The sequence below is a fragment of the Cervus canadensis genome, chromosome 31 (genome assembly GCF_019320065.1).
Source record: "Cervus canadensis isolate Bull #8, Minnesota chromosome 31, ASM1932006v1, whole genome shotgun sequence".
NCBI classification, from domain to species: Eukaryota; Metazoa; Chordata; class Mammalia; order Artiodactyla; family Cervidae; genus Cervus; species Cervus canadensis.
The window spans coordinates 31,791,913-31,818,140 of record NC_057416.1 but is presented as its reverse complement, the minus strand read 5'-3'; the positions used below and the strand labels follow the sequence as shown (position 1 = coordinate 31,818,140).

The 26,228-nt window shown below is 49.3% G+C and overlaps 1 protein-coding gene across 3 annotated transcripts in view; it reads right to left on the bottom strand.

Moving 5' to 3' along the window:
- PLEKHA2 (pleckstrin homology domain containing A2) overlaps window positions 1-26,228 on the bottom strand; it is a 65,187-nt gene that overhangs the window by 24,810 nt on the left and 14,149 nt on the right. For all 3 annotated transcript variants that reach the window (XM_043454223.1, XM_043454224.1, XM_043454225.1), the window contains exons 3-4: window positions 7,199-7,255; window positions 244-292 (exon numbers count right to left, since the gene is read on the bottom strand). In XM_043454223.1, coding sequence (XP_043310158.1) covers window positions 244-292; window positions 7,199-7,255 — 106 coding nt within the window. The remainder of the gene's footprint in view (window positions 1-243; window positions 293-7,198; window positions 7,256-26,228) is intronic.

The window sequence follows — 26,228 nt, the reverse complement described above, 5'->3', positions numbered from 1 at the left end:
CCCTGCGGAGCCAGGAGAACTGAGACATCACGGGCGCCTGTGCCTCTGTCTTAGGTTATTAACAATCTTCGCAGGGAGACCAGGGAAAGGAAGTCATGTGAGACCCAGGGATATGGCTGGGACAGCGGTCACTCACACACACCGGGTACAAGCCACATGTGATCGATCACAGGACCGTCTCCACGCAAAAGAGGAAGCTGCTATAGGAGTATTCAGAAAACCCACCCTCTGCTCAGGACTCACCGAAGCAAAACGGAGTTTTGGGTTTCTGCTTTGGGGTGGCAATGCTCACCTAAATCAGATGAAAAAAGAAAAGAAACGTGAGTGTGTTTCCAACAGTGTTGTAAAGTTGTGTTGTTTTTTTCTTCAAAACTTTTTACATTAGGAGACTTGATACAAAACGAGGAGTATACAAAACAGATGAGAACATTTTGAAACTAATGATCGAGTGGAAACCTTGCACTCATCATCCAGATTAAGAAATCACCCACTATCGATCCTATTTCTTAGAAGCCCTCTGCGCCCCTCCCTGGTAGATAGAATCCCGGCCCCACCCCTCAGACATAACCGCTATCTTGATGTCTGTGTTGAATCTGCAAAAAACGCTCACAAGCCACTGAGTCCTGAGAAAATTCTCCTTGGACCACAAATATATGTACCTTTCACATTAGCGAGACCCTACTCCTCTCCCAAGCACCAACCTCCTCCCCTAAACCGTTCTGTGAATTAGAGGTGGAATTATCACAAATACACAGATTTCAAACAGGGTGCACAGAAAGGTGAGTCACTCACTGCACTGAGACACACAGATCAATTTCCCTTACCTTTCCCTGACTGCTTCACCATGAAAATAAGCACTTCCCACCTGCCCAGAGAGCAGCTGACGGGATCAGGGCACATCCCATATTGAAGGCAAGGGCCTAAGAAAGCAGGCTTTTTCTACCTCCTGCCGTGTCATCCTGCCTTTTCAAGCCTGCTCCCCAATGTACGTTCTGATTCTGTGCCTGCTGTGAGCCCGTCTCGTTTGAGTTCAAATACACTGAGCAAGGAAAAGAAAGCATATTCCATCATATGGAATTAGATGATTGCCCTTGATGAAGGCTGAACCTCCCTGGAGCAGGCCTCCACCACTGGACCTGGGATTTCTAAGGGGGCAGCCCCTTCCCCCAGGACCAAGGTTGGGAAACACTATTCACACGTGGCTATCATCCACTCATGCACACCATTCCCGCATTTCTGGTGAGGGGCATTGTCCAACTTGCTCTCGCCCAGGGGCTCCTGGAGTGGTTCTAGCTTTAACAGGAGGCTCATTAGAAGCCAAGAGCTAAAGGAAACATTGGGGTCAAAATTAAGGCTTCAGGACTTCCCTGGTGATCCAGTAGCTAAGACCCTGCACTCCTAACGCAGGGGACCCACATTCCATCCCTGGTCAGGGAACTAGATCCCAAATGCCACAGCTAAGAGTTCCTATGTGTGCCCAGTCGTGTCCGACTCTTTCTGACCCCTTGGATTGTAGCCCGCCAGGCTCCTCTGTCCATGAGATTTCCCAGACAAGAATACTGGAGTGGGTTGCCATTTCCTCTTCCAGGGGATCTTCCCAACCCAGGGATCGATCCCATGACTCCTGCGTCCCCTGCATGGGCAGGTGGATTCTTGACTACTGAGCCACCTGGAAAAAATCCTGCCCTGCCTCAACTAAAGGACCTGAGTGCAGGCAAATAAAATAAAATAAAAACAAGAGGGAAAGATCCACCATTAAAAAAAATGAAGGTCTTGTCATGGCTCACAGTGGCTCAGGATCTGATCATGACGGACACACCAAGCTGACACACCAGGGTGACTGGATTCTCCCTCTGGGCTCTAAGTTCTTTCTACAGACCTGGCCCAGATTTCTCAACAAGCCAAATTAATACTGCCCAGAACACTCCGGATGGGAACCGAGGCAGCAGCCTGTAAAAGATCAAAGGAAGGACAGGCGGTACAGCCTGGGCTTTGGTGCCAGAGGGCCAGGGCCCCCGTCCCAGGTGTCCCAGCTGTCTCACCATTTCCTGGTCCATCAAACAGTAATAATAAATCATGCTCTCACAGGGCCACGGTGAGGATTAAATGTGACAGTGCAAGTGAAGCACTTAACCTGCCTTATCATGCAGATGCTGCTCAACCAAGGAGGGGCTGTTTACACCCACTCCACGTACCAATACAAGCCATGCTATGCTGGGCACAAGGGGCTTCCCCAGTAGCTCAGATGGTAAAGAGTCCGCCTGCAATGCAAGAGACCCGGGTATGATCCCTAGGTCGGGAAGATCCCCTGGAGAAGGAAATGGCAACCCACTCTAGTACTCTTGCCTGGAGAATTCCATGGACGGAGGAGCCTGGTGGGCTACAGTCCATGGGATCACAGAGAGTCGGACACAACTGTGTGACTAACTTTCACTTTTCATGCTTGGCATGACAGATAAAATGCTAAGGGCCTTGTGAGCTTCTCCGGGGTCCCAAAACATGTATGAGACCTGGTTTCCAACACACAAAATGAATATGGCACACTCAACAGTAATAACTATTCAACTGAATGTCTATATGACGTTACAACAACCTCATCAACAAGTATTTAACTAAATGCCTACAAGATGTTGCATTAAGCCAACTTCATTCACAAAAACTTCATTCCAATTAAACATTCACAAAAACTTAATGCCAACTTCATTGGCATTAAGCCAACTTCATTCACAAAAACTTCATTCAAATTAAACATTCACAAAAACTGCACAACATTCAAAAATAATTAGCAGCTTTGATTTTCTTGGTTCACGAGAATCACTGGATGTGCAAGACGATAGCTGGGAAATTAGAGCCAATCATAAATTGAGTTACTCACAGTCAAATCATTTCAAAAAGGAAAATGATGAAAAATGATGAAAATCCTTTCAAATCTTTCACAGCCAGACAATTACAGTCAATGAGGGAAGTGGGGCCATTCTGATATGTTTACCACGATGTGAGGTGTACGCTAGAGGGCCTAAGAAAGTCTTTAAATAATCCCCCAGACGATAAATATTTAAACAAACATGAGCCCGCATATCTGCCTTCAAAGTGGATGAAAAGCCCATGGCCTCTTTAGCATCTGTGCGCTGGAGCCCTGCGAACAAGCCCAGGCCCCTACGCCATCTTGTACTGCTGGGATTCAGACCCCAGAATTCAACCTGAGCCACACTGGGTGCCTTCCTCCTGTTTGCATCTGACGTTCTGATCTGTTGGTGACTCATGGGCTTCCTCCCTCAGCACCCACGTTCCTGCAGGTCCTCAAGCTCACAGCTCCTGTGCGCCCCACCCTTGGTTCCTGTATGACTCTGACCATCACAGAACTACCTCGGCCATCCAGGCCTTCCGGACACTTCCACCCTGGCTGGGTGACACACGGTCCACTCTGACCACAACTCATTACCAGCCTATCCGAGGGAAAACATGCTTATGACCAGAAGTCAAAGCTTTCAAAGATATCGCCTGGCTTTCCATTTGCTTCTCCATGTTTATCCAGTGTTCAGTTGGGAGTACGTGTGATTACACGCCTGCACACCTGTAATCTGCCTTGTGGTGATCACAGAAGGCTTACCCGGCCAAGCAGCTCTTGCTGAATTAACAGGACGCCAGTTCTAGGTCAACCCTAATGGGTGGTTTAGCAAAGGTAAGACCCTCAACATCTCTGATCAGCCCCCAGATTGGCAAAGCCAGAGGGGAAACAACTACACCCCTTCTTACAGTCCTGGAATGATGAAGAAAATAAAGGGACTTCCCTGGTGGTCCAGTGGTTAAGACTCCAGGCTTCCAATACAGGGGGCATGGGTTTGATCCCTGGTTGGGGAACTAAGATCCCACATGCCTTGGTGTGGCCAAAAAAAAAAAAAACAAAGCAAGTCCCATCTATTGGCTGCTATGCCCTCAAAAAGATAGGCCAAGGTGGGAGCAAAGGGGAGCGTCTCACTCACTCCGGAGGAGTGTAGCTCTGGCCTTCCCCCAGATCCCAGTGATGGGGGGCAGGACCCCCACCTCCTGGGAGGGATAGCACCACTGCCCCCACCACACCTCCTGCTGGTGACCAGGCCAGCCCCTGCAGCTCCTTCACACGTGGTGAAGGCGCAGAGAGGCTCTTGAAGAAGCGGCGTGGTGGATGGGCTGACTCTGGCCACAAGTAAGTCGCTGCACAGCAGTCGTTGACCGGTGGGTCCTGGGTGAGGAGGCGGGGGGGCGGGTGAGGCAGGGACCAGGTACAGGTCACCCGCAGAGCGATGCAGGCGAGGCCGCTCCCCCACCCCCCGGCCCGACAGACTCTCAGGAACTCGCTCTTATCAGATCGCACAGAGACCACAGGAGCAGCAAAGCCGTGGGGCACCGGGGCACTGCGAGCCCGCCCCACCCTGGCTCCCCGGGGCCGGAAGTGGAGCTGGGGCCCCTCCGGCGGCGGCGGCAGCAGCAGCCCAAGGCCTTGGAGCCTCGGTGCCGCCCAGGGAGACCCTGCCTCACGAGGCCGCACCAGGAGCCGCAGAAGAGCCAGTCACCCACCCAGAGTCATGGCAGGCTCGAAGCCGGAGCCTCTGAACCAGCTTCCAGGGGTCAATGAGCCCTGGAGGCACAGGCGAAATCAGGGTGTGTGCACGCACACGTGATTTACCTGGGACAGGAATCCACACTTCTCATCAGACTTTTCTTAAGGATCCATGACCGCACCCCCCACCCGCCCATGCCCGCCAAAAACCAGGAGTGAGCCCTGTTCCAAGAAGGTCTTTGTTGCAGTTAACAGCGAGCCAGGCCACAAGCTGGAAGTGTAAGTGAGCAGGACCCTATGGGGCCTTCCGCAGACAAAGCCTTCCCCCATATCCTCTGCTTGAGCTCCTCTCTGAGGTACCCAGATAATAGTATCTGATGCAAATTTCCTGAGTTGTTTTGCAGATGTGAACCCCACCCCCCAACAACCAGCAGCAAACGGAGGAAGGACTAGATGACCTTGAGTACGTGGTCCCACGTCTCCTGAAGCCCGAGGGCAGCTAACGTGAACTCCCGGGATACTGCCCAGCTGCCTCACCATCAGCCCATCAGAGAAATGTGCACCCTGAGACCCTCAACCCCCTCATCTGCCCTTAAAAACGCTTTGCTGAAACTCTTCGGGGAGCTTGAGACTTCTGAGGGCTGTGAGCCACCTCATCTCCTTGCATGGCCTGGCAGTAAACCTTTCTCTGCTCCTGACTCTGATGTTTCAGTTTGGTTGGCCTCATGGGTCAGGCCAGGACTCCCGTTAACAGAGGTGGGGCTGGCTGCGGGGAAGAGAAGAACCCACAAACAAAGCGGGGAGGTGGGTGGAGTCAAAGGCCAGCATCCATCTTTTTCTAGTTGGCCTGAGAACTGGCCCTGCTGCTGCGACAACATCAATTTCAGAACCTTCCTCTGTGTTAGCCTCTCAGAAGATGGATGTTCCCAACACCAGCCCACAAGGACGAGCACCCTTAGCGGAGGCCACACGCACCACGGCCGGGCTACTGCTGCTGGCCCAACACATTCCTTGGAGGGGACACCTAGGGGTTAACAAGAAATAACCTGGAATGCTGAATTTGATACCAGCACAGGCTAAATGTTTTTTTTCTGGGAAAACCCCTGCTTTCTGGCACTGGGTCAGGCAGCAAGCAGTTCAAGGCTCTCCTCTCCGTGAAACCTGACCCACTGGCAGCTGTGGGTTTTGCAAAACCCATCCCCGCCTGCCTCTCCCCTCCACGGAGGGTAAAAAGGCAGGTCCCTCCTGCTAAAGGAAGCAGCCCTCCGAAGCCAAGAATTCGAGAAACCCTTGTCCGAGCTGCATTTATATATCACGATTCTGCAGGAGATTTTAGTCCCTCTTCCCCCATCAGGAAGGAGGAAAAAAAAACCCTCTCAAACAGGAGATGGTTTGGAGTTTCATTAATCTTAAGGTTCTCTGCTCCTCGCTCTCTGAATTCTCTCTCTTCCAACCTCCTAATGAAATGACCTAATGAGCTCACAGCAAGACAGGACTCCGGCCTCTGGCCACCGGGAGGCAGCCACATTCTGACCACAAAGCATGCAAATTGCCTGCTTTCCTAGGCCCTTCCCCTCTCCCGGTCCTTCCCTCCTCGCTCTAAGGCGCCCAAACACTGCCCTGCACCCAGTCACCTCTGCTGGACTCCCACCTGCAACCCCTGCAGCTGCCTTCCCCTCTGGCCCAGCTGAAATGGGAGGGCTTCCCAAGGACCCCCAAAGCTTGTTATGAGAGGAGCCAGGAGCCACTCAGATCAGAGCCCCATCCCCCGAGGAGGGGAGAATGTGGACAAGGAAGCTGAGGTCCCCAAGAGGCCTGAGTGAGGGCCTTCCAGAACCTCGGTGCTGGCTGGGGGCCACCTGGCTCTCCTCGCTGGACGAACAGTTCCTCTTTCTAGCAAGGCTCTAAATCCCCCAGCCTTCTTATTTTTATCACTGCTGCATCACAGGTCAGCACCAGTGCCTGCTCCAGGGAGGGGCAGCTACACAAAGCTGAATTCAGCAGCTCCGTGTGGACACCATCCACGTGGAGCCCCCCAGCCCCCACCCAGGTCTCAGCCCAGAAGAGAGGTTGCTCTCGCCTCTTCTGTGCAGACTGGACCAGGAATGGACTGTCAGCTGGCCTGCCAGACCCTCCAGCTCTCTGACTGCTGAGTGGATTCCTGGCACATCTGGGTACCTCCTTGGGGCCCTCCCAGGCTCCCCTCCACAGTGATCCGGTCCAGCCCATGGATAAACTTTCAGGGCCACCCCAACGCTTTCTGAGCCATTCCAGTCGAACCATACGCTTTGGGAGAATCCTTTACAGTCACTGGGTTTTTTTTGCTATTGTGTTTGTGTTCCTTTCGGTCCCAATTACAAAAAAAAAGATCATGTCCCAGTCTTTGCCCACCCACCTCCCATCCCTCCTTTGCAAGAGCTGGCAGCATCACTGACTAATGGGTCCCAGGAGTGAGAGGCTGCAAGATCACCCTCCAAGAAACTGCTGACCACAGGCCACCTGGCCCCAGTCAGTTATAGGCTTCCATGGGCATACAGGGAGCACATCACAGCCCAGCAAGACCCCCAGGAGCTGATGGCCGAGGTGTATGCTTCCTCTAGTTTAGATACTAAACCTACTTACAGATCATGAATTCCCAAAGCTCCAGGCCAACATTACCTTCGAGATGTAGGTCAGCTGCAGAGATCCGACAGCTCCTGCCCCAATTGCCAGGTTCTGAAAGACATAAGTTTTGCGTTTGAAGAAGGATGCTATGCGAGGCAGTGGATACAGGACTAAGGAAGGCTGAGAGTCTGGTTCTGTCGATGCCACTTTCTGGCTTTGCAATCTTGACTAGTCACTTCTTTTTTTTTTAACTTTTGATTTTATTTTGGAGTACAGCTGATGAACAATGTTGTATTAGTTTCAGGTGTACAACAAAGTGATTCAATTATACATGTGTGCGTGCTGTCACTTCAGTCGTGTCCAACTCCTTGGAACCCCAAGGGCTGTAGCCTGCCAGGCTCCTCTGTCCATGGGATTCTCTAGACAGGAACACTGGAGTGGGTTGCCATTTCCTACTCCAGGGAATCTTCTCGACCCAGAGATCAAACATCTCTTACCGTCTCCTGCATTGGTAGGTGGGTTCTTTACCACTAGGATCACCTGGGAAGCCCTAAGCCCTTCAATTGTACGTACACATGTGTCTATTATTTTTTAAATTCTTTCAAATTCTTTTCCCAGTGAAGCTGTTACAGAATATTGAGCAGAATTTCCTGTGCTATACAGTAGGTCCTTGTTGGTTATCCATTTTAAATACAGCAGTGTGTACATGTCCATCCCAAACTCCCTAACTATTCCTCTCCCACCATCTCTCCATAAGTTTGTTCTCTAGTCACTTACCTTCTTCACCTCACCACAGTATAATTCCTGCCACAGTCTGTGGACTTAACGTTTCCCTGAGCCTCATTTATTTTAGAGAGGTATTCTAGTACAGTGGTTAAAAGTGGGGGCTCCACCACTTTGTGAATAAGTTCCTTCATCTCTAAGCCTCAGTTTTCCCTTCTGTAAAAACAGGGATCATAATAGTACCTACCTCACCAGACAGTTCTAAGGATGAGTTAATAGACTTACGACCACTTGCGGGAACTACCCTGGTGGCTAAGACTCCATGCTCCCAATGCAAGGGTCGTTCCAGCCCTGGTCAGGGAACCGATCCCACATGCCACAACTAAAGAAGAAAAAGAGCCTGGGTGCCACAACTAAAGATCTCTCATGCCACAACTAAGACCTGGCACAGCCAAATAAATAAAATAAGTAAATATTAAAAAAATAAACCACTTGGAATTGTCCCTGTTTAGAGTTATATATGCTGGGAGTGGTTGAGGGCAGGAGGAGAAGGGGATGACAGAAGATGAGATGGCTGGATGGCATCACCGACTCGATGGACATGAGTTTCAGTAAACTCCGGGAGTTCATGATGGACAGGGAAGCCTGGCGTGCTGCAATTCATGCAGTCACAGAGTCAGACACGACTGAGCGACTGAACTAAACTGAGAGTTATATAGTCATCTATATGACTCTGAACAAGTGTTACCTAGTTTATATGTATATATATAATATATGTATATGTAATAAAACATATATTGTCCTGACTGCTCTGATATCCCTGTTGGCTTTATCTTATTTGATGACACTTCAAATTCTTTTCTTAATAAATATGGTACAGAGTCACACAATCTAGGAGGAAATAAAGGAAAGAAAAACTTAGTTCTTCAGTCTATTTCAAAGGGCAGTTACGAGTACTAAATGGAATGATATCTGTACAGTATAAAAAAAAATAAATGCATTATTAAAACATCAAGAAACTCACAGGCACCTTGTCTGGCAATGTTCTACCCTGACACAGTCTCTTGGCTCTCTAACTTCTCCACTGTCAGAAATGAAGGGATGAAAACACAGGGGTGCTAGATGCCCATCAGCAGACAAATGGATAAGAAAGCTGTGGTACATATACACAATGGAATATTACTCAGTCATTAAAAAGAATACATTTGAATCAGTTCTAATGAGATGGATAAAACTGGAGCCCATTATACAGAGTGAAGTAAGCCAGAAAGATAAACACCAACCAATCCAGTATACTAACGCATATATATGGAATTTAGAAAGATGGTAATGATAGCCCTATATGCAAGACAGAAAAAGAGACACAGAGGTATAGAACAGAATTTTGGACTCTATGGGAGAAGGCGAGGGTGGGATGATCTGAGAGAACAGCATCAAAACATGTATATTATCAAGGGTGAAACAGATCACCAGTCCATGTTGGATGCATGAGACAAGTGCTTGGGGCTGGTGCACTGGGAAGACCCAGAGGGATGGGATGGGGAGGGAGGTAGGAGGGGGGTTCAGGATGGGGAACACATGTAAATCCATGGCTGATTCATGTCAGTGTATGGCAAAAACCACTACAATACTGTGAAGTAATTAGCCTCCAACTAATAAAAATAATTGGGAGAAAAAAAAAAGAAAACACGGGGGTGGTAGCGTACCAAAGAAATGGCCATCATTAGAAATCACAGCTGTGGAGTTTCTCATATATAACTTGGCAAATCCACTCCCTGCTGACCTCTTAAACTATTGCTGTAAGCCTCAAAACAATAACCCGGGAGCCCCTATTTTGAAGACCTGGGGTCATCTCAAAGCAATAAACAGAGGCAAATCTAGGATAATGGTTGCAGATCACTGTTCAGTCGCTCAGTCATGTCCGACTCTTTGCAACCCCATGGACAGCAGCACGCCAGGCTTCCCGGTCCTTCACTATCTAGTAAATTTCCTAAAGGGTCAACAGTGGGATGACTTGTCATTCCAGGAGACTGCCCTTAAGAAATACCTTAGATAGCAGGAAAGAGTCCTTCCAGGTCCAACAACCTAAATTCACAGGCATCACTTGAAGTAAGGCAGTGTGTGAAGCTTCCTATACATAAGAAAATGGATAGAGATAAAACTGCGATAAAAGGATTCTCAGAACCCCAGAAATTTAGCGAAAGCGATCCAGAAAGGACATCTCCTCTCTTTTGCAAATGAGGCCATAAATATAAAAGCTGCCCTTGAGTATCTGAATCAGCATTTTGAATATGGACGACTGGATTTACACATTTTTTTAACGACATAATGACTGCACTGGTTTGTTTTTTCAAAGAAAACTCTCTATTGGATAACAACAGATAGTCCTAGTAGCCTTAAGTGTTAGTTGCTCAGTCGTGTCTGACTCTTTGCAACACCATGGACTGTAGCCTCTCCAGATTCCTCTGTCCATGGGATTCTCCGGGCAAGAATACTAGAGTGGATAGCCGTGCCCTCCTCCAGGGGATCTTCCCCACCCAGGGACTGAACCCAGATCTCCCACACTGTAGGCAGATTCTTTACCGTCTGAGCCACCAGGGAAATCTATACCCCCTAAATCCGATTCCAAACACAGCACTCCAAGAGGCCAGTGAGCAGCGGACAGTGCCTCCGAGGAGGCCGTGAACCACCCGAGGCAGACAGCTCTGCAGAGAGAGGCTGCCCACAGCTGGCTGCATTGGCACAATCCCGGGGACACACCGCCACCGGCCACCGTGGCCAGCGGGCGCCTGGCCCACCCCCAGCCCCCGCTGTGCACTTGAGGGAAGTGAGTCGTGTGTTGAGGGGATCTGCCCGAGGCCACACACCCGGCTCGGGTTCTCCTGACTTCCACCCCGAAGCCCTAGAAGCAGCACACTGCCATGTCTAACTTAAGCGGCTGGAAATCTAGCTGAGACATCACTGTCCTAGGCCTGCAGGCAAGTTCCCCTACCTAGAAGACGGGGCTCATCAGCCCTGTTTCCTGGGCTGGTTGTGAGAGTTACATAAGGGTAAACAGCGGAGCCCGGCCCAGGGCAGCTTCCATCCCCGACCAGTGGCGCTAATTACGAGACGCAGACGCCAAGTCTCGGAGCCGTTCTTGCCCAACTCAGTCTCCTCACCCCAGACCACAGCCAGAGGCCTCCAGAGCCCTAGCTGGAATTACGAGCGATCAAGTGGGATTTGAGGAGACACTCAAGACACAAACCCACACGTCCTGCCAGATATGAACCCATCCCACTGCAACGACTTCATCTCCCTTCCGCTCTCCGGAGGGAGGGCGGTCCACCCTCAGCCCTGGCTGCCCTCAGCTCTCTGGCTTTGGAGAGGACACAGTCGTTCTCCCAGCACAGCGAGCCCAGGGTGGAGGTGTCCCCAGCCCCTCACCACGGTCCTCCCTCTGCCTGCCTGCTCCTAGGATCACAGGCACCTCCCTGCACCACTGGAGGCCAGGAAAATCTGACGCGTGTCTGAAAATGCAGTTCCCCCCGCCCCGCCCCCAACTGTGCTCCTCACCCAGGGGGAAGTGAGTGACGGGGGGGAAAACAGGATCACCGAGGCTTGATCCAGACTGATGGCGCGGTGTCTGCTCCGATCGCTGGACCTCAGAGATGAATGGTGACAGCTCACTGCCAGAGTGGCAGCTCCAGGCCGGACACTTCCAGGTCCAGGAGGACTGTGCCAGCTGCCTGAGCTGAGAAGCCAGATGTCAGGGCAGGAACGCTGGGAGCCTGCACCTGGGGAGGGCCGGGTGTCAGAGCCCACCTAGGGACACACCGTCTCCTCCAGGGGACGGACGGGAGGCCCCACCTTCACAAAGCCACATCTCAGCGCATCCCAGCATCCTCTGACAGCAGCCTGCCTGCCCCCTCCCTGAACTGCCTCCCTGAAATGCACATCAGCCTCTCCTAGGGCGCTTGTTTTAAAAGACCCACCCGAAAAACACTGAATCAGAATCAACTGGAAGGCAGTCAGAACATGCTGGAGTTGTTTGCCACATGGCTTGTTAGATTTTGGTTCCCCAACCAGGAACTGAACCCCGGGCCCTCAGCAGTGACAGCCCACTAGACCACCAAGGGAATTCCCAGAACATGCACATTTTTTAAATGTGCCCGAGTGATCCCTCAATGGGCCCAAGTTTGAGAACAACTGGTTTACAGGACAAAATCTAGCCCTGGATTTTTTTTTTTTTTTTGGCCATGCCTGGTGGCTTGAGGGATCTTAGTTCCTCAATCAGAGATCGAACCCTTGCCCCTGGCAGTGGACGCCCTGAATTAACCACTGGACCACCAGGGAATCCCCCAGCCCTGAGTTTTATACTGGAGGGTATTTTACTATGCCTTTAAGTCTCTTCTCGCTAGATTTTAAGCACATTGAGGACACGAATAGAATCTTTCTCTACCCAGGAGACTCTTCGATTTTTAAATTAAAACACAATTTGCATGGCAGATAGGTTCCCAAACCAGCCCTTAAGTTGGGAAGATCCCCTGGAGGAGGAACTGGCAACCCACTCCCATATTCCTGTCTGGGGAATCCCACGGACAAAGGAGCCTGGCAGGCTACAGTCCATGGGGTCGCAAAGAGTCAGACACGACCGAGCACCTGAGCATGCACGCGCATACACTCATGTGACACTCGACGACCAGGACAGCTCCTCTCCACTGGGAAACACTGTGTCCTTGGGAAGACACGTTCAAGTTCGAACTTGGGCGTCACTTGAGTCTGCAGTTCCCCTGGCCTGGGGCCGGAGGGGGGCAGTTCCTGTGGATAGGAACTGGGTGCAGGGGGAGACAGCCCCAAGTAAAAGGGGGTCAAGGACCGGGAAGGAGCTGAGGAAGGAACTAGGGAGCGGACCGGGGGCCTCTGAGCAAACAGGAGTGAAGACAGAGGCTGATGGGGAGGCTGCCTGTGTAGATCAGCTTCCTGCTAGATTTGTCCACAAGTAATGCCCACGCTTGTGGCTCAGCTGGCAAAGAATCCGCCTGCCGTGCGGGAGACCTGGGTTCGATCCCTGGGTTGGGAAGATCTCCTGGAGAAGGGTAAGGCTACCCACTTCGGTATTCAGGCCTAGAGAATCCCATGGACTGTGTAGTCCAGGGGGTCACAAAGAGTCGGACATGACTGAGCAGCTTTCTCTTCAATGCCTGCGCTTCCTCCCAGGGTTTTAACATAAAGGGTAGGGGCGCCCGCAGCGACAGGTTTCTAAGCTCGCGGGAGATTCCACCGCACGGCCAGGTCTGAGGCCCCCCACCCCTCCCCACCCCCACTGCAGACGCCACCCAGCCTGCTGACTCTGCGCTGGAGCCCAGGCAGCTGGGGAGAGAGGCCACACCCAGCTGCGGCCCAGAGAGTCAGCCGGTGGCTGCAGCAGCACCAACAGGGAAGAGGAAGAAGCCGGCCGCAGGCAGAGTGGGGGGCGGGGGGATCCCAGGGCCCCGCTGGGTGTCTGGGAGTCAGGAGCAGCCTGTACATTTCTGGGGCTTCTGAATTTTCTGGAACAATGTAGGGCACAGGGCACATTCCTGTTGAAGCTGGATGGTTTTATGAAGACGCCGCCAACCCTTGGTCTCTGCTCAAGGGTTCTCCTGCCACCAAGGTCCCAAAGGGAGTGCCCACTTCCGAGAGTGGGAAGCGGGGGGCTAAGCACCAAGGAAAGAGTGGAGATGCCCACAGAGATGGGGTATATCTCCCCGGGGAGCCTTTATTTCTAGAAGCAACGTTGTTTCTTCTCAAAAGAGAAAAATGTCCCCATCCTCTAGTGAGAGTAACGGGAACACAGAAATGACCAGAAGACCCATCTCCAGATTCCAAAATTCAGGGAACGTCAGCGCTAGAAGTTTCTGCAGCTGCCTGGTCATTCACCAGGAGCCCTCCAAGCCTCACCTTGGGGAAACAACTTCCCCAAGAAGTCAAGTGAAGACAGACAGACAGAGCCCCTTACTCCTTACTCGGTCAAGTACAGCCCGAGAAAGGAAGGTGAAACTGACAAATGTTTCAAGTCTGTTATGCACCAGGCTTGCTGCGCAAGGTCACTTCACTTCACCCTGACAACCCCATTTCACAGATGAGGAAACTCAGGATGGAGCAGGTGAAGCAAGTTGCTAACCAGGTCACACAAGTACTGCGTAGTCTCATGAGGATTTGAACCCAACCCTGCCTGGTTCTCAAATCCCATGCACCATCCTTTATACCAGGTCACCTCCCATGAGACAGTTCTTCACATTGACCAGGACCTGCTCAGCATCTGCAAGTTGATTATCACCGAAAGGTAAACACAAGAGCAGGACCAGCAGGGTTACACCAAGAGGCCCTAAACAGTTGCCCAAACTGGGCAGGGCAGGAACTAGTCAGACTGGCTCTTGGATGCCAAACTCCAAAAGACCAGGATCCAGAGAGTGAGCAGGGGGAAAGAGAGATGCTGGCCCTTCTCGCCTTCTCTTCCGTGCTTCCCGGGTGCCTGGCAGACAGGACCAGCTGGCCCAAGGTTAACTAGTGGGAGGAGGAAGGGGTGGACATGGAATTCCAGAGCCGGGGCATGAGCCACCGAGGCCGCCCACGGACTGAAACCACAACTTGAACCACCAGCAGCCAAGGCCAGACACAGCCACTCGAAAAAGCAAGACTTGCTAAGTAAGCAGGGCGGTGTGATAGGAATGGAGGGAGGGGAGACCCTGATGTCTTCTGTCCACATCCCAGCCTTGGCCTGGCATGAGAATGACCCAAAGGCAAGTAAGCGAGATACTCCCAAGTATCTTTACTTGCTTTACCGGATGTTCTGAGACAAACACATGTCTTTCCCTCGCTCGGGAGTTCCAGCTGCTGGTACCAATTTGACTTAGATACTCAGTTGTGTCCGACTCTTTGCAACCCCATGGACTGTAGTCCACCAGGCTCCTCTGTCCATGGGATTCTCCAGGCAAGAATACTGGAGTGGGTCGCCATGCCCTCCTCCAGGGGATCTTCCCAACCCAGGGATCGAACCTGCATCTCCTGCATTGAAGGCGGATTCTTTACCGTCTGAGTCACCAGGGAAGCCCAAACGAGAATGCTGTGAGGAAAGGTGAAAAGCCCATGGCTACTCTCTCCATTCTCCAGGTCAAATATGCATTCAATCTTTCCCTTCAAGAAAAGTCAATCCTGGGACTTCCCCGGTAGTCCAGTGGCTAAGATTGTGAGCTCCCAATGCAGGGAGCTGGGGTTCGATCCCTGGTCAGGGAGCTAGATCCCACATGCCATAGCTAAGACCTGGTGCAACCAAATAAGCATTTTTTTAAAAGTCAATCCTATAGGGAGGGGACATATGCACACCTATGACTGATTCATGTTGATATATGACAGAAACCAACACAATATTGTAAAGCAACTATCCTCCATTTAAAAATAAGTAAATTTAAATTTTAAAAAATAGTAAAAATAAAATAAAAAGTCAATCATGTGTCGTAAATGGCTGCACTGGGGTAAGGCTTGCATGCTCTTATCCGGCTGTCTCTTTCCAGTGGACACACGCCAGCCCCAGTTCAGCCAGGATGGACGTCATGAAGTGTCAGTCTCTTGGCCACCACAACCCCCAGCTCCTCACTTCCCTCTTCCAAGGCTGGTGATAGTGACCTCAGACTTGGTCGAAGGCCTGGGCTCTATTTAATCCCCTGGACACGTTCAAGCTCCAAGACGCCAACTGATGGCCACGGACATGGTGCCAAAACCTTCAACTCAACAAGCCGTCTCATTGTCCCTTTCCTCAACTCAGCCTCCAGCCCATTTGCCTCAAGCTCCATCATCACATCCCCTCCCCCATCTAAACAGTTCTCTTCCCAACTTCCTCACATCCATCAGCCACTCGACATTCTCCCCCAGTCAACCGGGCAACACACCGCTGACTGTTCTACTTCACCCTTGGGTCAGTCACCAAGCCTGCTACCTACTTCCTTCAGACAGCCTTCAGATCTGACCCCTCCTCTCTGTTCCCCCCACACCACCCACTGCAGACACCGCGGGAAGGTCTAGGACAAATTCCTCACTGTTATCTTCAATTCCAGGCCTTCTCACTTCCCTGTCCATCCTGACGTCACTGGAAGAACAAACTTGAACAAGTAGCATCTCTAAAATAGTGCTTGAGAGTTTGTCAGAGCACTCTCCTATTCATTTATCTTCACAGCAACAATGTCAGAGCTAGAGGTAACACAGGCTCAGAAAAGGGGATTTTTTTCCTAACACACAGCTTAATGAGTTCATCAAGTTGTCCTGTGCTCCACTGATATAACTAACACGATGGATTCTGAAGCAGAATCTGATACACAGGACTTCTCGCAAATGCGAAATCACCTGCTTTGTGTTAGAGGCACTTTTTAAAATAGTAAAAAATATATTTGTTTGTATATAAACATACTATACAAAACAACTATAAAAAACAACTATATAAAAAGATGTATACAACAGATACACTAAACAAACGCTGAAGGTTCCAATCTAAAGCAAAACCTGACAACAATATAACCAAAAACAAATTTTAAGAAAACTAAGAACAGTCATCACCACGGTTCTACATTAGTAAAACCTCTGTTAAGCTTCATAGCGTCTGTCTCTTCAGTTGCTTGGACTTTAATAATCAGTAATACAAACTACTTTGCTAGCGTGTGAGATGAGTGCAATTGTGCAGTAGTTTGAACATTCTTTGGAACCAGAGATCAAACTGCCAACATCCATTGGATCATCAAAAATGCAAGAGAGTTCCAGGAAAACATCAACTTCTGCTTTATTGGCCACGCCAAAGCCTTTGACTGTGTGGATCACAACAAACTGTGGAAAATTCTTAAAGAGATGGGAATACCAGACCACCTGACCTGCCTCCTGAGAAATCTGTATTCAGGTCAAGAAACAACAGTTAGAACTGGACATGGAACAACAGACTGGTTCTAAATAGGGAAAGGAATATATTGGCTGTATGTTGCCACCCTGCTTATTTAACTTATATGCAGAGTATATCATGCAAAATGCTGGGCTAGACGAAGCACAAGCTGGAATCAAGATTGCTGGGAGAAATATCAATAACCTCAGATACATAGATGACACCACCCTTATGGCTGAAAGCAAAGAAGAACTAAAGAGCCTCTTGATGAAAGTGAAAGAAGAGAGTGAAAAAGTTGACTTAAAACTCCACATTCAGAAAACTAAGATCATGGCGTCCGGTCCCATCACTTCATGGCAAATAAATGCCATGGAAACCATGGAAACAGTGACAGACGTTATTTTGGGGGGCTCCAAAATCACTGCAAATGGTGACTGCAGCCATGAAATTAAAAGACGTTGCTCCTTGGAAGAAAAGCTATGACCAACCTAGACAGCATATTAAAAAGCAGAGACATTACTTTGCCAACAAAGGTCCATCTAGTCAAACCTGTGGTTTTTCCAGTAGTCATGTATGGACACTAAAGTTGGATTATAAAGAAAGCTGAGCACTGAAGAATTGATGCTTTTCCACTGTGGTGTTGGAGAAGACTTTTGAGAGTCCCTTGGACAGCAAGGAGATCCAACCAGTCCATCCTAAAGGAAATCAGTCCTGAATATTCATTGGAAGGACTGATGCTGAAGCTGAAACTCCAATACTTTGCCCACCTGACGCAAAGAGCTGACTCATTTGAAAAGACCCTGATGCTGAGAAAGATTGAAGGCAGGAGGAGAAGGGGATGACAGAGGATGAGATGGTTGGATGGCATCACTGACTTGATGGGCATGAGTTTTAGCAAGCTTTGGGAACTGGTGATGGACAGGGAAGCCTGGCGTGCCGCAGTCCATGGGGTTACAAAGAGTCGAACACAACTGAGCGAATGAACTGAATTGAATGCAAACGACTAACATGATTGTCCCAAAGTACTTCTTAGTTTTTACTTCTTTTTAATTTAAACAAAGCACATCTTGTTATAAAAACAAGAAGTTTTCTAAATGACTAACATTACCAAAGAAAGCATATAGAGCACTTACAGTATTTTATGCTAACTCTCAAAAAGTCCCTACACTATTTTAATTCTTAAAACATCAACTTAATAATTTACCCTAAGCAGAATTTGCATTTTGGTGGGGGGAAAAAAAAAAGCGAGATCTGTTGCTTGAAATCTTCTTTGGGGAATTTTTTTTCCCAAAGGAATTCAGAATTCTTACTCTAACCCAGAATGGACAAAAGCATGCCAGAAATTCCACTTAACCCTTGAAATCATGTGTTTACATGGATAGTTAATATACCGATTACATAAAATCCATGCATTAAAAACACTCTGTCCCCCAAATTTCTGCGGATGTGAAAGATACACCACGAAAGTTATATGCTGAGAATATTTCTGGACAGATAACACACAAGAACGTGGAAACACTGGACGCCTCTGGTTAGGGAGACACGTGACTAGGGGCCAGGGGTGGGAGGCAAAAACTGGTCACTAAATCAGGTCTCCCAGATTTTGAATTATATACCACGTGTGTGTACTGGCCATTTTTAAAAGCAAGTTATCGTACACTGGGAAGACCCAGAGGAATCGAGTGGAGAGGGAGGTGGGAGGGGGGATCGGGATGGGGAATGAGTGTAAATCTATGGCTGATTCATGTCAATGTATGACAAAACCCACTGAAATGTTGTGAAGTAATTAGCCTCCAACTAATAAAAAAATTTAAAAAAAAATAAATAAAAGCAAGTTATCTTCCTGGTTCTTGGCATTTTCACAGGTTCAGCATATCATGCAAAAGTCTTTGGCCAAGCCACGTAAAATCCCTGGAGGGACCCTAGTTCCCCTACCAGGGATCAAACCTGGGCCCACGGCAGGGAAAGCACTGAGTCCTAACCACTGGACAGCCAGGGAATTTCCCCAAAACCTTTTAAACATTGTTAGGAACTTGTCTGAAATCAGCAATGGCTGACTTCTGAAATCAGGAGAATGGCTGTTCTCATCTACCTTTCCTGGACTTGAACTGCAACGTTCCCCAGCCTCCGGCCACCCCCGCCTGCTTCAGACTGGCCCCCTCAATCCAAACTGGCATTAGCCAATCTGTCCTGTTACTGCTCGTCCTGAATCCAGTGGGTTTTGTACACTGACAGACTCCCACGGTTTGCGTCAAGTCTGAAGTCAAGGGGAGAGTCTGTTAGCAACCAAGGACCTCTGCGCAATGTTAAACACATCGCAACCTTAAACCTGTTGCTCCATCTCACCTTCATTTCAAAAATCTGAACATAAGGCGAGTACGTACTTGAACTCTCGGTAAAGAAATTAAATGTTAATAAAATAGTATACTCCCCCCAAATCTTTTGAATATTGTTGGATTTCAGGGAAATTTTGCTCAAGGAGGATTCCAATACAGAAAGCACAAGTTTTTAAACGTGGCAATTTTTGCCGAGCCTTTAAGGCAAAATTATTGTCCATGCCATAGCATATGTTAATATCATTTTCTACCACTCTTCTGTATTCTTTCTACTAAAATGCTGCCAAATATCCATCTTTATGTCAATACAGCTAAAGCTCTCCGTCCCTTTCAAAGGAAAGAACTGCTTTCAGCTTCAAAAAAAAAAGCAAAAGGCTTTTATCAGGGTCCAAGAGTTACCAGGAGAGATGTCATCTTTTTGGATACTATGGTGATGATTTCACATCATGGCCTTTGGAAAATAAGAGCATCTGCCTATTTTTTGGCAAAAGAGAGAAAACACAATCTATGGAGTAAATCTGACAAGAACAACTGTCGAAGTGCAATAATACTGTTTTCATGCTTCGATTTATCCTTTGTTTGGGGCCATATGATTTAGTCTCACAATTACTTATCCAGATGGGCATCACAAGAGTAAAATGTAAGTGTTGTCATGCAACTGAAACAGAGTTGGTTATTCAGTTGGTAAAAGAATAGAGCAGCCCAGTGAAGGAATTTCTCCTTTTCTGTCATGATAAGGACCAACGTTAAAGTAAAACACACCTGCCATGACATCACTGTAATGTTTGACAGGAAATCCAGCCAATGCCTGTCCCTATTCAGGCATTATCTGTGTCCTTGATGTTGTCAGCAGATTGATTTTTAAATGCATGAACCAAGTCAGAGGCCATAATCAATAACATTGAAACTTTCCATTTATAGGGTCCTTTAGAGCTAATGGGTTTCATCCTCTACCTGTTTGGTGCCACCTCTGTCTGGCGTCAAAAGCAACTTCATTGCATACTTCAGCACAGAGATTCTAGACTCTTTATCAGGCACTCAAGGCTGTACCTGGCCTGGCACACACACCCGCCGAACACACACCCACGACCAACCCTCCCCAGCAGACGCGGCGATGGCCTCCTATCTCTGTTTTCCATCTGAGGGCTGTCCTCAGCTACTGAATCCATTCCACCCACCTGCGCAGGACCGGAACCCTGACGGTCCACCCTGGGGCGTGTGGAAGCCAGCCCCCTTGGGACAACTTCAAGTGCCCCAGAGCAAAAGGCTAAGCCCATCGTTTGCCAACTTCTGCCGGAGCGCTGACCCGCGTCTGCTCCCTCCCCTTCCCTGTCCTGTAGCCAGCTCTGTTAATAAAGAGCTTGCCACGAATCCTAGCTTCAGTGAGTCCTGGTCTTCTGGGGAACTCAGAATCCTGAACGCCCTTGAAGCAGGCAAGCTGGCCTTTCCTTCTGGGTGCCACCCCTGCGCTATAGCGGCGCTGTTTCCTTGTCCCCCCTTCAGCTCTGCTCCGGACAGGCTGCATAACAATCAGAGAGATTGTTGCTGTTCAGTCGCTAAATCGTGTCTGACTCTTTGAGACCCCGTGGACTGCAGCACTCCTGGCTACTGTTAAGTGAAAACACTTCAACCTGCAAAGTGCACAACAAATGTGAATCACCTGTAGCAATAACAGCTCTAACCTCACTCATCCTTGCTGACCTGGATCTAAGCCGCCCCTCCATGAAGGGGGGCCCAGCAGTTTTCTCCCTGCCTCAGTTTTATCTAACCCTCTATCTCCTTACCTACAGAGCAAGCCGCACAAAAGGCCCAGACTCTGTCTTAGGCGCTGTTGCAGCGTCAGCATCCAGGCTGGTGCCTGGCATATGGGGCATATTTAGCAAACATGTGATAAATAATGATGCTGAATTTTGAAGATACCGCTCTAATCCCAGTCCCTTAGAAAATGGAAGGGTTAAGAATCACCCAAAGGGCCCACAGTGACTCGCCTAACATACAAAACACCTCAGGGCCAGAGTCAGAACCTGATCCTTGATCTCTCATCTCCAGGCCGGGGAACATTCCATCCGAGACTCCACCTCCTGGCCCTCCATCTTCCCTGGACCAGCAGCACAGAGGAAAACTGCAACTCCTTCTCTTGCATCCAAACTAGTGACATCTGGGCTGTTCACTTTAATGATGTGTGTGTGTGTGTGTGTGTGTGTGTGTGTGTTAGTAACTCAGTCGTGTCTGACTCTTTGCGACTCCATGGACTATATATATAGCTCGCCAGGCTCCTCTGTCCATGGAATTCTCCAGCTAAGAATACTAGAGTGGGTTGCCATTCCCTTCTCCAGGGGATCTTCCTAACCCAGGGATGGAACCCAGGTCTCCTTCACTGCAGGCAGATTGTCCGAGCCTCCAGGGAAGTCCAGTGACATGCTACCTTGTTGTAAAGATGGATTGACATTTTTACCGCTGTAGTTTTCTGTGTGCTGTTTTCATTTTGCCAACTAAATTTGAAGTTTTCTGGTGGCAAAGACCTCTCTGAATTCCCCTCCCCGTCATCTCCTCCACATCAGCATAGGGTTGAGCACATGTATCAGGAGGAAAGAGGCAGACAAAGGTGAAGAATACAGGGCCCAGTGGTGGTTCTTGGTGGTCCAGTGGTTAAAACTCTGAGCTCCCAACGCGATGCCACAACTCAGAGCCTGCATGCCGCAACTGAAAGATCTCATGCAGCCAAATTAATATTGTTTAAAAAAGGTGAAGAGGGTAGACATAGGAGTGAGACAGACCTGGCTCTGTGCTTACCACCTGCATGGCCTTGAACAAAGCTGCTGACCATCTCTGTACCTTGAAGAGGAAATGCTGGATTTCCCAGGTCTCAGGATTACTGAGAGGACCTTAACAAGATAACATGCAAAGCATTTTGCACAGTGGCTGGTATCCCAGACCCACTCACTGGATATAACTGCAGCTAGTGATACTGGTAGTAGTGGTAGTAAAAACAGGCTCCCAAACAGCGACTTCCAAGGGGTTTAAACAGGCATAGGTCAGAGACTTGGGTTCAGAAAAAAACCCAGCTTATTAAATCCCAAAACTATTAGAGTAGGTGTCTCCTTTTCCCTATAAACTTAAGGCGTTCAGCGATGACACACAGTCCCCAGTGTCCTTCTCCATAGGGAAAGACCGACCTTACCCAGGTTTGCTCTTGGGGATCACCTTCCACCCCTCTCTTTCTGACCCCCTGCTTTCTGCTTCACCTCACTCTGCAGAGCCTTCGCTTGGTACAGGCTCTTGTCCCCAGTTCCAGGAGAGCAGTGTTGGACACTATCCATTTCACAAAGGCATCTCTTTAACAGCCTCTTTCATTCATTCATTCATTCAGTGAGCTCACATATATCAAATACTGGACACCAGGGATCAAAAGTCAGACAAGCACATGCCCTCGAGGACCTCCCAGCCCTGAGAGTGCCCCAGCTTCTCTTTCTTAATCAGAGACTCACCTTTGCAAGCTCTCCTTCCTCCCAAGCAACACTAAGGCAACTGCCTCATTCTCAGCCATAACAGCAGGGGAGCTGGTGTCAGACAGCCAGGGTTAGGATCCTGGCTCAACCACTTTCTTATGACATAACCACGGGCAAACTTCCTCCGCTCTCTGCCTCACCCACCCCACCTTTAGAATGAGGACAGTGATGCCTGCCAACTAGACCTGTCAGAATGAGATGAAAACCTAATGAGCCTGTAGGGAAGAAGAATCTTAAAAAAGAGTGGATACATGTATATATATATAAAACTGACTCGCTTTGCTATACACCTGAAACTAACACAACATTATAAATCAACTATACGCCAATAAAAGTTAAATACAAAATAAAAGTATAAGTCTGAGAGTGAGGCAAAGACAATAAAAACATTTTTCTAAATGTTACTGTTGGAAAAGGTCCTACAGTACTTGTATCCAAAACTCCTACAGACTATTATGCAATAAAATCATGTATTTATGTGTTAGTTGCTCAGTTGTGTCTGACCCTTTGCAACTCCATGGACTACATGTAGCCCACCAGGCTCCTCTGTCCATGGAATTTCCCAGGCAAGAATACTAGAGTGGGTAGCCATTCCCTTCTCCAGGGCATCTTCTCAACCCAGGGATCGAATCCAGGTCTCCTGTATTGCAGGTGGATTCTTTACGTCTGAGCCACCAGGGAAGCCCAAAATCATGCATATACTAAAAAAAAAAAAACAAAAACCCAAAGAACTCTTTAGAATGGTGCCTGGCACATAGTAATAAATGCTCACTCTACCATTTTACAGCTTACAAAAAGATCTAGCTTTTAGAGGGAACAGCTGTCTGGCCATTAACACAATGAAGGGCTAAAGCTAACAACTGAAGTACGATGTTCTGAACTATTGCTATGTCACAGCAAGTCTCTCCTTTTTTAGGCGTCTGCCAGCCAGCTGAAACCTCTGCTTCCAGGGAAAATGTAAAGAATCTTGAGCAGGGACCACAAGCTCTATCTGTAATCCAGGCTCGAAGAAGGCTCTAGCACAGTGCAGGGGGTCAGAGAGGCTCAGGAGGCTGGCCTGGGCAGGGTGGGAAGAGCCTCAGAGGTGGACCCCAGAGACCCCGGCAAGGAGGCCTGAGGCACAGCATCCCAGGGAACTGCAGGTTCTGGAACCACAGACAGCCGATCAGAGGGCAGCACAGAGCCAGGGAACTCCTGAGCACTGGCAACAGTCCAGATCTGAGACAGTGACCTGGTGGTCCTGGGGGATCCATCCACTCTCAGGGGAAGAGAGCTCGGCAGGATTCCCCCAGCACCTGAATTTTTTTTTTCCTTATTTGTTTTTAATTGGAGGATAATTGCTTTACAATGGTGTGTTGGTTTCCACTAAACAACAACATGAATCAGCTATAAGTATACATATAGCCCCTCCCTCTTGAGCCTCCCTCCCACCCCGCCCAAGCACATGAATTTGGGTTGAGAACAGTCCTAGTAGAAAGCAAGAGCTAACCCCCTGAGCTAATAAGACAGGTGAGCAGGAGAAGATACACAAAGAGAGAAAAGGGGAAGGGTAAGACCCAGAGACCCCCAGCCCAGGGCTCAGCCCTGGCTTCTCAGAAGCCAAATCTACTGGCAACCAATATTTGATTCCAATCCCTCTCATGGTGGGGAGGCAGCACCTTAAATGCTACTTCCTTTCCCAGCGGACGAGTTGCCCCAGTCGTGGGCACCCGTGCAGAGCAATGCCAGGAAAATGATGCAGCAGAGCCCACAGGCAAACCCAAGACCAACATGTCCTAGGAGGCCAGCATTCCCAGTCCGTCCAGAATGGAAGAGACTGTGTGTGGGTTTCACTTCGCACGCTCAGCACTTTAAATGAACGACGCCCACAGAAGGGCTACCAGGGATGTGGGTGAACCACGGGGCTTCTATTTAGGGTTAAGTCTCCCTGAAAGGGGGTTCCCAGGTGCCTTATCGGTTAAGAATCTGCCTGCCAAGGCCAGAAGACACAGGTTTGATGCCTGGGTCAGGAAGATCCTCTGGAGGAGGAAATGGCAACCCACTGCAGTATTCTTGCCTGGGAAGCCCCATGGACAGAGGAGCCTGGCAGGTTAGAGTCCATGGGGCTGCAAAAGAGTCGGACACAGCTGAGTGAGCAACAACAATAACTTTCCCGGAGAAGGCAGCTGGTGGCAGTGACCGGAGTAGGTTGTCCGTACCTAGAGCGTTTTCTCCCAGCCATCAGATCCACAAGACACATGCCAAAGGCCTCTAGCGGGTGAGCCCCCAGATTTTTTGTACTTTCACATCTTACGGCACAGAGCCCTCCCCTAACACTCAGCCTCTCCTCTTCCCAAGTCTCTGAACGAGAGCCAGCTCTCAGCCACACGCCCACCCCCGACTCCCACGTGGCCGTGACCCACGACCAGGTCCGGAGGCCATGCCAGGCTCTGGGGCCCCATCCCATCCAGGGCAGCAGGAAGGAAAGAGCCAAGAGCACTCACAGGGCCAGAAAAAAAAGACCTGAGATCCCCAGTCAGGAGCAGGGCAACTTTTTCCCAGACTAGTGATGACTCGAGGGATTTCAGGCACAGCGCTAAAGAGCCTCAGGCGCCGTCTCGGTGCCTGACCCCACGGAACCCTGAGCCAGGCACCCAGTTCCGCTGCCTGCTTGCCAAAGGCAGTGCCAGTGTGAGCCTCCGTTTCCCATCTGTGGCAAACTGGGTGGCCCCCAAAGTCACCTCCCACCCAGGATCCAAACAGGTCCAACCTTTGTCCAGTTCAGGGAACTAGGTCACACTCTCTGCCGGGGCGGGGCCCCAGACTGGAAGAGCAGGAGTGGCCACGAGACTCACTCCTGCCGAGAGGGAACAGGAAGCACTGTCCAGAGTCGGCCTCCAGCCCTGCCAGCCTCTGCTGGACTTCTGCAAGGGTTAAACTCCTGCATCCTTTCTCTTTTTTAACTGTAATTTAACTTAATTTAATAAAATTGTTTTTAATCTTTTGGCTGTACTGCACAGCATGCTAGATCTTAGTTCCCTGACCCGGGATCGAACCTGCACACCCCCTGGCATTGGTAGTTCGGAGTTTTAACCACTGGACCACAACTCAATGCTCTGTGGTGACCTAAATGGGAAGGAAATCCAAGAAAGAGGGGACATGTGCGTGTGTGGCTGATTCACTTTGCAGTACAAGAGAAGCCGAGAAAACACTGTAAAGCAGCTACGCTCTAACAGAAATTAACTTTTAAAAAAGAGCACATACACTCTCCGAAGCTCAACCTTCTCATCTGTAAAACAGGTGACAACAACACCTACTTCACTGTTGTGACAGACTCAGTTCACACTGGCTCACCGGAGTCAACTGTTACATTTCTGGAAATCTGCAAGCCAGCTGCAATGACAGCCATCATTAAAAACTAAACTATATAGAGTTATAAGTAAATAAAATACATTGAAATTTTTTAAAGTTACCAATGGTGAGAAAAGACACCAGATCCCCAAGGGGTAGGAGAGATGAGCTTCCTTTTCTACAATGTGGGGTGGCTTCTTGTACATGTATGTGCGTGTTGTGTGTGTGGATATTGTGTGTATGTGTGCTGTCTGTGTTGTGGGTGTTGTATGTGTATGTTGTGTGTGTTGCATGTGTATGTT